Source organism: Lampris incognitus, chromosome 15 (genome assembly GCF_029633865.1).
Source record: "Lampris incognitus isolate fLamInc1 chromosome 15, fLamInc1.hap2, whole genome shotgun sequence".
Classification (NCBI taxonomy): Eukaryota; Metazoa; Chordata; class Actinopteri; order Lampriformes; family Lampridae; genus Lampris; species Lampris incognitus.
This window is the reverse complement of record NC_079225.1, coordinates 45,894,326-45,906,952: the sequence shown is the minus strand read 5'-3', so window position 1 is coordinate 45,906,952 and position 12,627 is coordinate 45,894,326. Positions and strand designations below refer to the sequence as shown.

Here is a 12,627-nt window from a genome sequence, read left to right as displayed (position 1 = left end):
GGTTTCTTCCCGCCTGCTGCCCAATGACTGCTGGGATAGGCTCCAGCATCCCTGCGACCCCGAGAGCAGGATAAGTGGTTGGATAATGGATGGATGGATGGATGGAAAATAATGATTAAGCACTTGAATTTTATGCCATTTTCCCCCAACCTAAAATATAGCCCTGCAGCCATAAGCATGCTGTGTGCCTTGAAGGACACACACAGTTCATGCCAACAACTTTGTGCTAATGTTTGATATGTGACTTTCAAAACAGGTGTCATTCGTGCAGTACAGTGATGATGCAAAGACAGAGTTCAGCCTGAACGCCTACCAAGAGAAGGGCACAGTCCTCTCTGTCCTTAATCTGATTCGCTACCGAGGGGGAAACACCAAAACAGGTTAGGCCACACCCATTTCACAGATTTGTTAGTTAACTGTCTATATACTATTGACATTGTTTCCAACTGTCGGTTATCGATGTCTGTCCCTCAATGTTGCCAAGACTAATTCCTGTGTATTATTTGTGCCATTATACCTTGATAGTCTCTCTCCATCAGGCTGCTTTTGGTTAAATGTATTTAACGGATGAGCATTCAGCTTCTGTCAACAGAGGATTTTCTATGAAAACCTTTTTGTCCTACTTTTCTGTGGGTTAGGGGTGGCGCTGAAGCATACGTACGAGAAAGCCTTTTCTATTGAGAATGGAATGAGGAGGAACGTCCCGAAGGTTGTGGTGGCGATCACAGATGGTCGTTCTCAGGATGAGGTGAAAAAGAATGCCGCCAAACTGCAACATGCTGGTAAGGATTCAAACATGTGAACAGATTTGCTTTTCTTGACTGATATAGCCACAAGAACTGCTAATTTTATTGTGTAATGGTATTCAGCAGAGTTGACTGAGTGGAACAGTTTGGTATTGAAACCAAGTTTAGCTTTCATCCAGCAGAGGGAAATCCAGAGTATGGAGTTTCTATGCAGTTTAACTATTAGTTCAGTCTCCTCACCCTGTGTGTCTGGTCTATCCACAGGCTACAGCGTGTTTGCAGTTGGTGTTGCCGACGTGGATTTCGTTGAGTTACAGCAGACTGCCAGCAAGCCCAGCGAGAGACATGTCTTTGTCGTGGATGACTTTGACGCTTTCGACACGATCAAAGAAAAGTTGATCAACTTCATTTGTGAAACAGCAACATCTAGTAAGGTTTTTTTTTATTTCAGATTTTAGCCAAAAACACATTTGTGGATTTAATCACCATAATCATAATCTTAATTTATTCATCAAATTGATGAAATGGCAGCAAAACATTCTCAAAACTTTCAACTCATGTTCCACAGCATGTCCGCTGATTTTTGTGAATGGATTCACTTCACCTGGTAAGATTATTTTTTACTTCTTAATGGTAATTCACTCTGAGTGGTCGATGTATATTCTGTTTTATTCTGAATCTGTAAATATCTGCTTTGGAGAACAACAAATATAACTTGAAGTTCAACATTAACAGTTTGTGGGCTGTTTGTCATTTGTCGGCCAAGAAAACTTTTTTCGTTTTACTCTTATTTTTTTATTTCAGTCATCTTTACCTACAATATCACTTGTTCCATGTAGTGAAAATCACAATTTGAAACACATTTCTTCTGTGACAGGCTTCAGGATGCTCGAGTCCTTCAACCTGACAGAGAAAACCTATGGTTCCATCAAAGGTGTCTCCATGGAGCCTGGCTCTTTCAACAGCTACATAGCATACAGGCTCCACAAAAACGCCTACTTGGCACAACCCACAACGTGAGTCTGACACCGTGAATCTACGAAAGCTTTTCCTCTCTGCCTGCACATTGGTTTGCTCATTTTTATTTCAGCCCCGTCGTGCACCACATCCAAACAGCTCCACACATATTCACACCTGGGAGCTGCCCAGTGCAACCAGTCTTCTAACCATTGGCGACTGAGCAGCTCTGCTGAAAGGGTCTAACATGACTCAGTGCCATTTCAACAGTCGCTGTTGTGGTGTGGTTTTGATATTCAGTCCAGCAAATACTGGTTATTATCTTTACGGTAATGGAAAGAAATTTTTCCAATGCTGTAATGAGGCTATCTTGACTCATCTATTTCTCCATTACCACTAACTTGGTGACTATTTTAGCTATGGGATGACTGACCAAAGTGAACAAAAGTTTTGATGTGACAGAGTGCCACACAATTGAATTCTCAGGTAGGCTTCAAAACAGTGTTGGAGCCATTAAGGACAGTTATTATTTCAGGCATTGATAATATGTCAAGTAATTTGATTTCCAGACCTGGGGCAAATACAGGACACAAACAAATGTCAGCATTTGTTTCAACCTGTTTGATGCTCCAGAGGAATGGAGCTTGTCAAAGCAGGACAAAAAAAAAATTATTGGGGGACTATTAAAAAAAAAAGAAAAGTAGGATGGCATTTAAAAGGCAATTTAATAAATATATGTTTTTACAAGTAATGACAGACACTTTATCATTTTCCTTGATTTAGTAAGCTCCACTCATCTGTTACACCAAACAGGTTAAAACAGTATATTCACAAAGAAACCTGTTTGACACAGGACTGATGGTTTTTACTCAGGTCTGAATAGGATGTGTCCTGTCCTTTTTAACGGGAGGCCTGAGTCTGAGCTGGTCAAATTCATGTGTATTCTGAAGAGCAGGACTAAGACACTTTGGTTGACAGTAATCAACAGATCAGAACATGTTGGAGATTAATGTGGATTTGTAATGCTGTCTCCTGCCATTGACCAGATACTGAAACAGCAGCAGTGCCACTTGCCTCAGAGGTTTGTTCCCATCTGCTATGGTGGTGCTGTTCAGTGGCCAACACCAGAGGGCTGTGGTTTTACTGGGCAACTTCCTGTGATGTATAGTAGTAATTAGGTTGGTACTGGCCAGCTCGCAGGTGTGAAACTGTATGACTATGAAGACAGGGATTTGCTGTGAAGGACACTGGCTGCTTAGCAAAGTTAAATTGAAGTTGAAATAAGTAATAACAGATCATTGCAATTGGGCATAATCGGTGAGGTATCATTTGTTTAGCAGTTTTTTAGAGTTTTTATATGAAGATAAGATTAGCCTTTATTGTCTCACTTAGGAGAAATTTGTCTTGGGCATTTGAGAGAACACAGTTGACGTAGCAGCACACAGCCTCTCCATATACACACAATATATCCGGTTAATTGTACAATTAAACTACAGTTAACAGAGTATCACACAGAGATCCATATACATACACCAGAACATACACACCAAGAATATTACACGCTCCCACATTAATATTGCACATTCCCCTATTATCCATTGCACAGATGACCTACACCAAGCTATTGTGTAAATGGCCTACATCAAACTATTGCACAGATGCCGTACACCAAGATATTGCACTGCAAAAGCTTTGGAGAGGTTGACAAAAGCCTTGAAAAGGTCCTGATGTTGTTCGCGGCACTTTTCTTGTAGTTGTCTTATTGTGATAACCATATCCACAGTACTCCTGTTCTTCCTGAAACCGCACTGTGACTCTGGCAGCAGATGTTCTGTCAAGTGCTTCACCATTCTGCATAGAATGACCTTTACTAGGACCTTGCCTACAACAGCTAGCGGGGATATGCCGCGACTGTTATCGCAGATTGACTTGTCACCCCTGTTTTTGTACAGGGTGACAATTTTAGTATCCCTCCATTGTTGAGGGACACTCTCCTGGTCCCAGACTTGCAGGATGTACTGATAGATCATTGTGGTGCACAAGTATCCTCCTTGTTTTAGGAGTTCTGCTGAGATACCATCAGTGCCAGGGAACTTATTGTTCTTGAGGGACTTGACGGTAGTAAGTACTTCTTGAAAAGTTGGCAAGTGGTCAAGGTCTGGAATTCGTGAATGAATTGGCAGCTCTTCCAGGATGGATTGGTCAGTTGGTGAGTGCTGGTTAAGTAGGGTTTCAAAATGTTCAGCCCACCTTGCCAGGATCCGCTTTTGGCCTTTCAGGGTTGTCAGTCTGTCCGGTGATTTTAAGGGTGTGATGGAGCAGTTCCTAGGGCCATATAGTCTTTATAGAGTTGTAGAAGTTGTGCATATCATTTCTGTCAGCATATGATTGAATCTTGTGAGCTTTGTTCATCTGCCATGTATTTTGCAGAGTGCGCAAGATTGCTTGTACCTCCTTACGTGCTGTTTGTCACTGCTGCCAAAAGATGGCGGATGCAGGGCAGTTGAAAGTAGCCCTGTGTGCCCTATGCATGGTTTCCAGCAGGGATGTGATGGTGTCAAGAGTTCTCGTTGAACCAGTCCTTATGTTTTCTGGCTCTGTAGCCTACAGAGTCGACTGCAGCTTGATGTAGCAATGAGGTTAGGAAGGTCCATTTCTGATCCATGGAACTGTCAGAACTCAGAACGGCCTCAAATTCTAGTGCCATTGTGCCTACAGAGTGACAGAACTCATTCCGTGCTGGGCCTGACTTCAATTTAGCACAGTTAAATTGGTTTTTATGGGTTTCCTGAGACGCTGTGGAGGGCAGACTTTGATGTGGAGTTTGGTCATGATCAGGCGGTGATCTGTCCAGCATTCTGCACCTCTCATGTCCCGGGTCAGCAAGACATCAGTAGTGTCAGTACGTCTTGTTATGATATAGTCAATCAGGTGCCAGTGTTTAGATTGTGGGTACATCCAGGATGTTTTGTATTTGGTCTTCTGCTGAAACAGTGTGTTTGTAATGGTGAGGTCATGCTCTGCACAGAGTGTTAGCAGCCTCAGACCATTCTCATTAACCTGATCAACCCCATGCCTACCCAATACTCCACTCCATATACCATTGTTCTTTCCTACCCTAGCATTAAAGTCTCCCAGAAGAAGGATCATGTCCTTTTTTGGGATACGATAAAGGGCCTCATGTAGTTGCTGATAGAAGCTGTCCTTCACAACATTGTCACGTGATAGTGTTGGCGCATATGCACTTAACAGAGTGGCATAGTGTGCCTTTGCTAGGGGGAAACGGAGGGTCATTAGCCTCTCATTTAGTCCAGTGGGTGTTTCAGTGAGTCTGGGTAGAATGCTGTTCTTGATTGCCAGTCCAACACCATGCTGATCCATGATGATGTTGCCCGCCAGGGGGATAGCCTCTCCAGAAAAACGTGTGTTGAGCTATACAAATAAAATTGACTTGACTTGACTACCCTCCTCCTTCCTCTGTCAGGGAGCCTTCACCCAAGAGCCTGGTTTCGCTGAGAGCAGTGATGTCCACGTTATAGCGTCTTAGTTCCTCAGCATTCAGCGTAGTCCTTCAATGTGGTCTGTTGCCATCATTATCAAGGACAGTCCTAACATTCCATGTTGCCAATTTGAATGGGATCATTTTCTTGTTTTTACCACAGGATGGAATTCCCAGTAGGCGTTGTAACCTATCCAGGAGGTGTTTGGTTGAGTGGACAATTTTTTGGCCACCTTTTCTAGGCCCCTCCCCAAATGGGGTGAGAAGTGTGGTCCCTAAATAGAGTTGCTCAGTCACACAAGGGTCTGCTGAAAGCAGCTGCCACTCAATCCCAGCTGCTTGCGACCATTTACCCCATGCCACTGATGTGCAGGCCTCTGGCTAGGTGCTCCAGCTCCCCTCACCTGACACCCCAACGCCACCAGACTTCATCCAGATATAAGGCTGGCTATGGTCTGAGGTGGAGACCTACGCAGGGAGATTTTTAGGGGGGGGGGGGCGCACTCCTTAGTAGCACTGTCTTTGCCATGACAGGTTGGTCCTGTTGGCAAGGGCTTATACCCAGGACGACCAATCACCCATCATGACTGCAGTAGGCTGCCGGAAACTCTAGACTGTCGAAGAACCGCCTAATGTGTGCCGCCATACATGTTGCTTTTCTCTCGGTGTGTGCTCCCCTAGCTTTTGTCTCAATAGACTTCCCACAAGGCAGTGGGGCAGTGGTTGGCCATAAACAGCCTCTTGAGACCACTGCAGCTCCGAGATCCCCTACCAAGTTTGCCTGAGGCCGCAAGCTGCCCAGTTACCGTGTGTGGCCACAAGGAGGCCTGGCAGAGGTCTTGGCGAAGGAGAGGCTATGCACTGGCGGGGACGGCTTACGCACTGGGCTGCTTCCTTGTTCACCACAAGGACTAGCCAGCAACAGCAAGCTGTAAGCAAGAGGTTAGAAAGTAGGCGGGAAGCAGGCATGCATCTTTCCTCTAACTACTGCACTAGACGCATCACGTCACCCTGTGCGAAATACACACATTGTGTGCCCACAGACACACACATACACACACCATCTCTTATTGTTCAGTAGTTTGATGGAACTAAGGAAAACTTGCACCTGTTCAACTTACAGTTTGATATCCGTACCTTCTTCCTGAAGGCATCAGCTCATACTCTTTGTGAAGGATGTGGTTTGGGTCACAGGTGATTTTAAGGCCCTGCTTTCTCACTGTCTCCTCAAATATCTCCTGGAGAGAAGATGGGAGCAACATGCCATTTATTTTTCTAGCCCTGTTCTGGTTTTGGAGTTGTGATTTGAGTTTAACAGGTTACCAAACCATGTTGTAATGCCATAACGAATAATAGATTCAGTGGCTGCCTTGTAAGACAATATCATAATGCTCTTATCCACTTCATGGACCCTGAGCCTTTGCAGAAGATGCAGACGCAGAACACGCATACTCAACTTAATGAGCCCACTGTAACTGAAAATCAAAGTGAATACCTAAGTACTTATATATTACCTGCTCAACTCTTGCCCCGTTGATTAAAACTGGGCTGTGATCACCAACAGACCTGGGATCTTAGATCATTTCTTTAGTTTTTTTTTTTTTACATTTAACGTCAGGTTGTGCCCCTCACACCACTACACAACCTCTTCTATCTCTGATTTACACATAGCAATGTCTGAATCTTTGTTAGTACGCTCAGTGTATTAGTAGCAAGGTGAATCTTGCACGGCCATTTCCAGAGTTTTCCCTTAACAAAATGTCAGCTGATTCATGACGTGATATAATCTTAGCCAGAAGTAGAAGGCCCAGCAGTTCATGACAGAGTGTAGTCTGCCTTTTAAACAGTGGCCTAGTTTATTCAGAAGCTCTGGCACAGAGTTGGCCTCCACCAGAAAATCAAAGTTCAAAACCAAGCACACACACACACACACACACACACACACACACACCCTCCCTGCAAGAATGGACAGCCATAGGAGTGCATGTCCTCAACAAGCTGAAAGGCGGCATCCTGATGTGGTCAGGGGCTCCGTTTCAGTGGTGCATAGCTCCCAAATCCAGAATATCAGCTGTAAAAGAAAATCTGCTGACATTAGCAGGCTTACTGTGGAGAAAACTTTGGAATATGGAAAGCTCGCTTATTTGATTTCTTTGAGGTTTTAGAGCAATTCCTATAATGACCTCTGAAGCTCCATTTAGGTTCATATGAGGGTATACATTTGGAACATCCTACCTTGACATTGTGATACAGTCAAAGGGAACAACTGTATTTGATAAGATCAGTGATGACTATCTGGGTATGCAACTATTGAACTGCATTGTGTATTTTGCAAATTCCATTGGTGTTTTTGGCAGTGAAATTGTGATATCAGAATAAATAATTAAGACTTCAAACATTACTCAATTTTCCCTTGGGGATAAATAAAGTATTCTGATTCGAATTTAGTGAGCCCCTGGAACCTGAAAATAGAAAACCTGAACCTGTTTTATATTTTCCTCTTTCAATATGGAGGTTAAAATCAAATTTAATTTTAATATTTAAAGAATATACCAACATTTCAAGAAAGAAGCTTTTTGAACCTATATCCTTTTGGAGAGGCCAGGAATAGTTTCATCCATCTTTGTACAGTTAGTTTATCAGAGTGTATATTTTCACTGTTAATTTTAGTATTCAGCACTAGCCACATTTACATCAATTTAAATGGTCTACCAAATAATGAACCCAGTATAGTTAAATCGAGTTTATTCACTTATCAATTTAAAGATTTCTCTTATTCATTCTATTATTAGTCCTACTTTCTCATATTGCTTGTTGTTGTTGAGCCAAGTATATTTGCACACGTAAATTTGGGAAAACAAGGCCGTCCGGGTGGCGTGGCGGTCTATTCTGTTGCCTACCAACATGGGGATCAGCAGTTCGAATCCCCGTGTTACCTCCAGCTTGGTCGGGCGTCCCTACAGACTCAATTTAACGTGTCTGCGGGTGGGAAGCCAGATGTGGGTATGTGTCCTGGTCACTGCACTAGCGCCTCCTCTGGTCGGTTGGGGCACCTGTTCAGGGGGGAGGGGGAACTGGGGGAAATAGCGTGATCCTCCCACGCGCTACGTCCCCCTGGTGAAACTCCTCACTGTCAGGTGAAAAGAAGCGGCTGGCGACTCCACATGTATGGAGGAGACATGTGGTAGTCTGCAGCCCTCCCCAGATTGGCAGAAGGGGTGGAGCAGCAACCAGGACGGCTCGGAAGAGTGTGGTAATTAGCCAAGTACAATTGGGGGAAAGGGGGAAACCTCCCCCCCCTGAAAAAACCCCCCCAAAACATTTGGGAAAACACACAAGTACGACTGAGGGTATCTGAGATTTTTAAGAGAGGAGACATTTAGAATGTGAACATATTATCTGTATGTTGAAGAATATCAGAGTTGTTGAGCAAGTAAAGGATCTTTGGGAATAAGAATCTTCTCTGCTGGGTGCAAAAATAAACCTGTCACAAAGGAAAATGTTGTGAACCCTGGGCCCCTCTCTACAATATTCACACTTTGAGTAAAAATCTCATGAACGTCATGCAGCCAGCACAGGAGTCAATGTGCTGTTCAGAGATCAAAATCACTTGCAGAAGTACAGCGTCAGCCATCCCAGACACGTTGAGTTTTTAGGATGCAGTGGGGAGAGTGTGACATAGGCTTTGTTTCCATCAAGCTATGTTCATGTGAATTTGAAGTTGGGAATAAGGGAAGTTGAGGGGAGATGCCAAAATGCAAATTATTATACTACGAGTGTTTATGTGTTGACTAGAGAGTGGCGGAAATGTGTCGAATTTCCCCGATAGCAAGTATTACTTCTCAACAATTATGTTTCTTTTTTTCTGGTATGTTTTTGATGACACATTCCTCTGCTAGGGGAGATTGTTTAACTATTTGAAACCAGCTAATGGAAACACGGCTGTTTCAAATTTGTTCTTTTTTTCCCAGCTTTCCAAGTCTTTTTTAAAACTGGCTTAGCATTTGGGTGGAAACATGGCTGCTATCTATCATACCCTATTTCCTGTCCTCTAAATTCACTTTTGCTCCATCTTTATTTGATTTTGTTTCCATCACTCCTGTCTTACACGACCAATCTATCCAGGGTCACAGGAATACTGTTACTGCACTGTGGCCCTTATCCTTGACCTCATTATGCAGTGAATGAGCAATCTTCAGAACTGGAACTGGCTGTCGTAACACTGCATTCCTCTGAAGTCACTGTAGATTAAGAGCCTCTGCTTGAGTGCTAAAGTGGAAATATGAAATGTAATGGAAATGTGAATTGTAATGTATTATACATGTAATCTAAACTAAATCTGAAATGTAAAGTCACTGAAATAAAATGTAAACTAAATGAAATGTAAATCTTAATCCCCCAACCACTGCGAGCAGAGAGATCCACCCGAATGGCCTCCCCCATGCCTACACCATCATCCTGATGTTCCGTCTCCTGCCAGACACTCCGAAGGAGGCCTTCGACATCTGGCAGGTGTCAAGCAAGGACCACAAGCCAGAGACTGGCGTCACCATCAACCGTAAGTATCATCCCAAATCTACACCTGCTGTGTGTGTGTGTGTGTGTGTGTGTGTGTGTGTGTGTGTGTTCTGGCAGAAGAAAGAGGAGAATATTTATGGATAAATAAACCAGCAGAAGATACATGGGATGAAAATGTGAGAGGTGAGGGAGAGCAGCTGTGCCCGGTTGTAATGCGTCTTCTCGTGAAAATAACTGAACAAAGTGTATGAGGACTCTAATGGCTCCAAGGCTGGACAACCACACCTGACTCCCTGTGCAATCAGCCAGGCTCAGCTGAGTCTTCTAAACCCCCACCCACCCCGCTGTTGTTTTGAGACTAGTCATTCACAAAACCTATCTGCTTGGCTCCAAAGTACATCTCCCCAGCAAGGAACATTTGTCCTGTTTCCAGTTTAACAGTCCTTGCATGACACTGTGTCTTCATACAAATAAGGACATTAAATTCTAAGCTCTCATTCTCTCTTTCTCTCTTTAGCCTCCAGCCAAACGGTATCGTTTTATAACAAGGATGAGCGTGGAGAGATCCAGAGAGTCACATTCGACAATGATCATGTGAAGAGAATCTTTCATGGAAGCTTCCATAAGGTAAACAAAGCATGTCTACTGTGAATACACAGGACCTGCTTTTTAAGAGCCTGACACTTCCAGCTGTCTGAGGTTCTCCATCGTACCCTGTGGTAGCATTGCAGACACAGCTCTGGGTTATGTTTTCTCGGACCATTACATAAAACAGGAAATATGACTTTAACTACACATATTTATCCAACACACTATTACACAACAACTTACAAGAAGCCCAAAAGTAAAATTATGCTTAAATTTCAAGCTGACAACTGCAACCAATCATGAGTGAAGAACATGCGCAATCAAGTGTGCCAAGAATAGGGGGTGGAACCTGACAGGGGCGGAGCCACGGCACCGTGGCAGGAGATGGAACAAGCAGCTGATTCTCATCAGAACAGAACGTATGCTACATCTGCAATTGTGTGCAGTTCTGTTAGAGAATGAGGTTTTGTCACATTAGTCAAGTCAACTGGGGAGACAGAATGAAGATACCCGACTCCAAACTGTTTTTACTGACTTATAAAACAGTACAGCAGGTACAAGTACAACGGGTCAATACAGAATTTAACCTGGTTAATTGGCTGCATGGGACAAGACAGACCAGACAAGATTAACACACTGGATGCTGGGCAAAAGAGGACCAGCAGGACCACCCATTTAGTACAGAAAAGACCAAAAATATCACAGAAGAACAAAACATTACAACAAATGCATACATTTACAGCATAAGAGTTGGTAACGGTCTCCAATTTCTGGTATTGCTATATCTTGATGTACCATACATAGGATAACAGTCATCAGTACACTGAACAGGGGAAAAAACGAGAAATCAAATATGGTTTCAATGTCTCAGTATGATAATAATAATACATTTCATTTGTGGGCGCCTTTCAGAGCACTCAAGAACACAGTTGAAAAACGAGCAGCACTGTGTCACAGCATAAAGTCAAAACAAAGCAGGGTAGACAATAAAAAGTTAACACAACAGATAAGTATAAAATCATCATCTGCACAAAACTCAGTGAAGTGTGGATCAGACTGAATAGGCCAGTTTGAAAAGGTGCGTTTTGAGATGGGATGTGAAGGTTGAAAGAGAGTCAATGTTGTGAATGTCTTATTGGAGAGAGTTCCATAAGCAGGGGGCAGAATGACTAAAGGCTCTAGACCCCATGGTAGTCAAGCAGGCTGATGCTGTAGTGAGTTGGAGAGCAGAAGAGGCTCTGAGAGCACGGGAGGGCGTGTGAATATGAAGGAGTTCAGAAAGATGAAGGAGCTAGGTTATTAAGGGCCTTAAAGGTGAGGAGCAGGATCTTGAACATGATACAGTATTTAACAGGGAGCCAATGGAGAGAACAGGAGTGATATGATCTATGGAAGGAGTTCTGGTAATGGTACGGACAGCTGAATTCTGGACCAACTGAAATTTATGAAGACACGAGGGGAAGACCAAAGAGGAGAGAATTACAGTAGTCAATACAGGATGTAACCAGGGTGTGAGTGAGTATGGCGGTGCTTTTAGGTGTAAGTGATGGGCGAAGACGATTAATATTGTGTAGGTGGAAGTATGCAGACTGAGTAACATTGTGGACGTGAGCTTGAAAAGATAATGTGCTGTCCAAGTGTGCTGTCGAAGATGACACCCAGACTCTTAACCTGAGGTGATGGATATATATAACATTTATATAACATAATATATATACATAATATATATAACATATAATATATATAACATTTCTGGGGCCTGGCAGCCAGACGTAGGGCACACCACCAGATTGCTCCCCTGTGTTCTTGTCTGACTCAGAGGTGAAATAGATATCGTGAATACCCAGCATACCAAACATGTTGGTTATTACAGTCAGTGACCCTCACGTACAACTACAGACATGTGTTCTTCAGAATTATGTCTGCTCATCCAAACAGATGGCCCTGTCAAACTGTAAGACACAGGATCACATGACACCTGATCAATGGAAACTTCATTTTTGTGGTTTTTATTGAGTAGATGCAAACCCATTTAAATGAAGTGATGGGGACATCAATCCTCTGCTAGCCTGTGTGTATGTTACAACTTGTCATTAGACTGGGTAATGAGGTGAACTGCTTGTGTCTTATAGTAAAACACCAAGTTACTCCAGGTGGGGCTTATCAGTCAGATTCCAGGCCGACTATGAGGAAATAGAAAATGTTTGTCTTCCTTGCTAGAAAACTAAGTGTTTGCCGATTCATAGTTTTCATGTGGAAAAAAAGCAGCTGGTGCAAAATGTGTTGTGAAATCTTACCAGCGTGGCTCTGGTTGGATTT

The 12,627-nt window shown here is 43.2% G+C and overlaps 1 protein-coding gene across 3 annotated transcripts in view; it reads left to right on the top strand.

Moving 5' to 3' along the window:
* Positions 1–12,627, top strand: part of col12a1b (collagen, type XII, alpha 1b) — a 153,053-nt gene that overhangs the window by 116,697 nt on the left and 23,729 nt on the right. For all 3 annotated transcript variants that reach the window (XM_056294898.1, XM_056294895.1, XM_056294896.1), the window contains 7 exons: positions 257–380; positions 639–782; positions 1,011–1,175; positions 1,315–1,353; positions 1,624–1,762; positions 9,618–9,760; positions 10,238–10,347. In XM_056294898.1, coding sequence (XP_056150873.1) covers positions 257–380; positions 639–782; positions 1,011–1,175; positions 1,315–1,353; positions 1,624–1,762; positions 9,618–9,760; positions 10,238–10,347 — 864 coding nt within the window. The remainder of the gene's footprint in view (positions 1–256; positions 381–638; positions 783–1,010; positions 1,176–1,314; positions 1,354–1,623; positions 1,763–9,617; positions 9,761–10,237; positions 10,348–12,627) is intronic.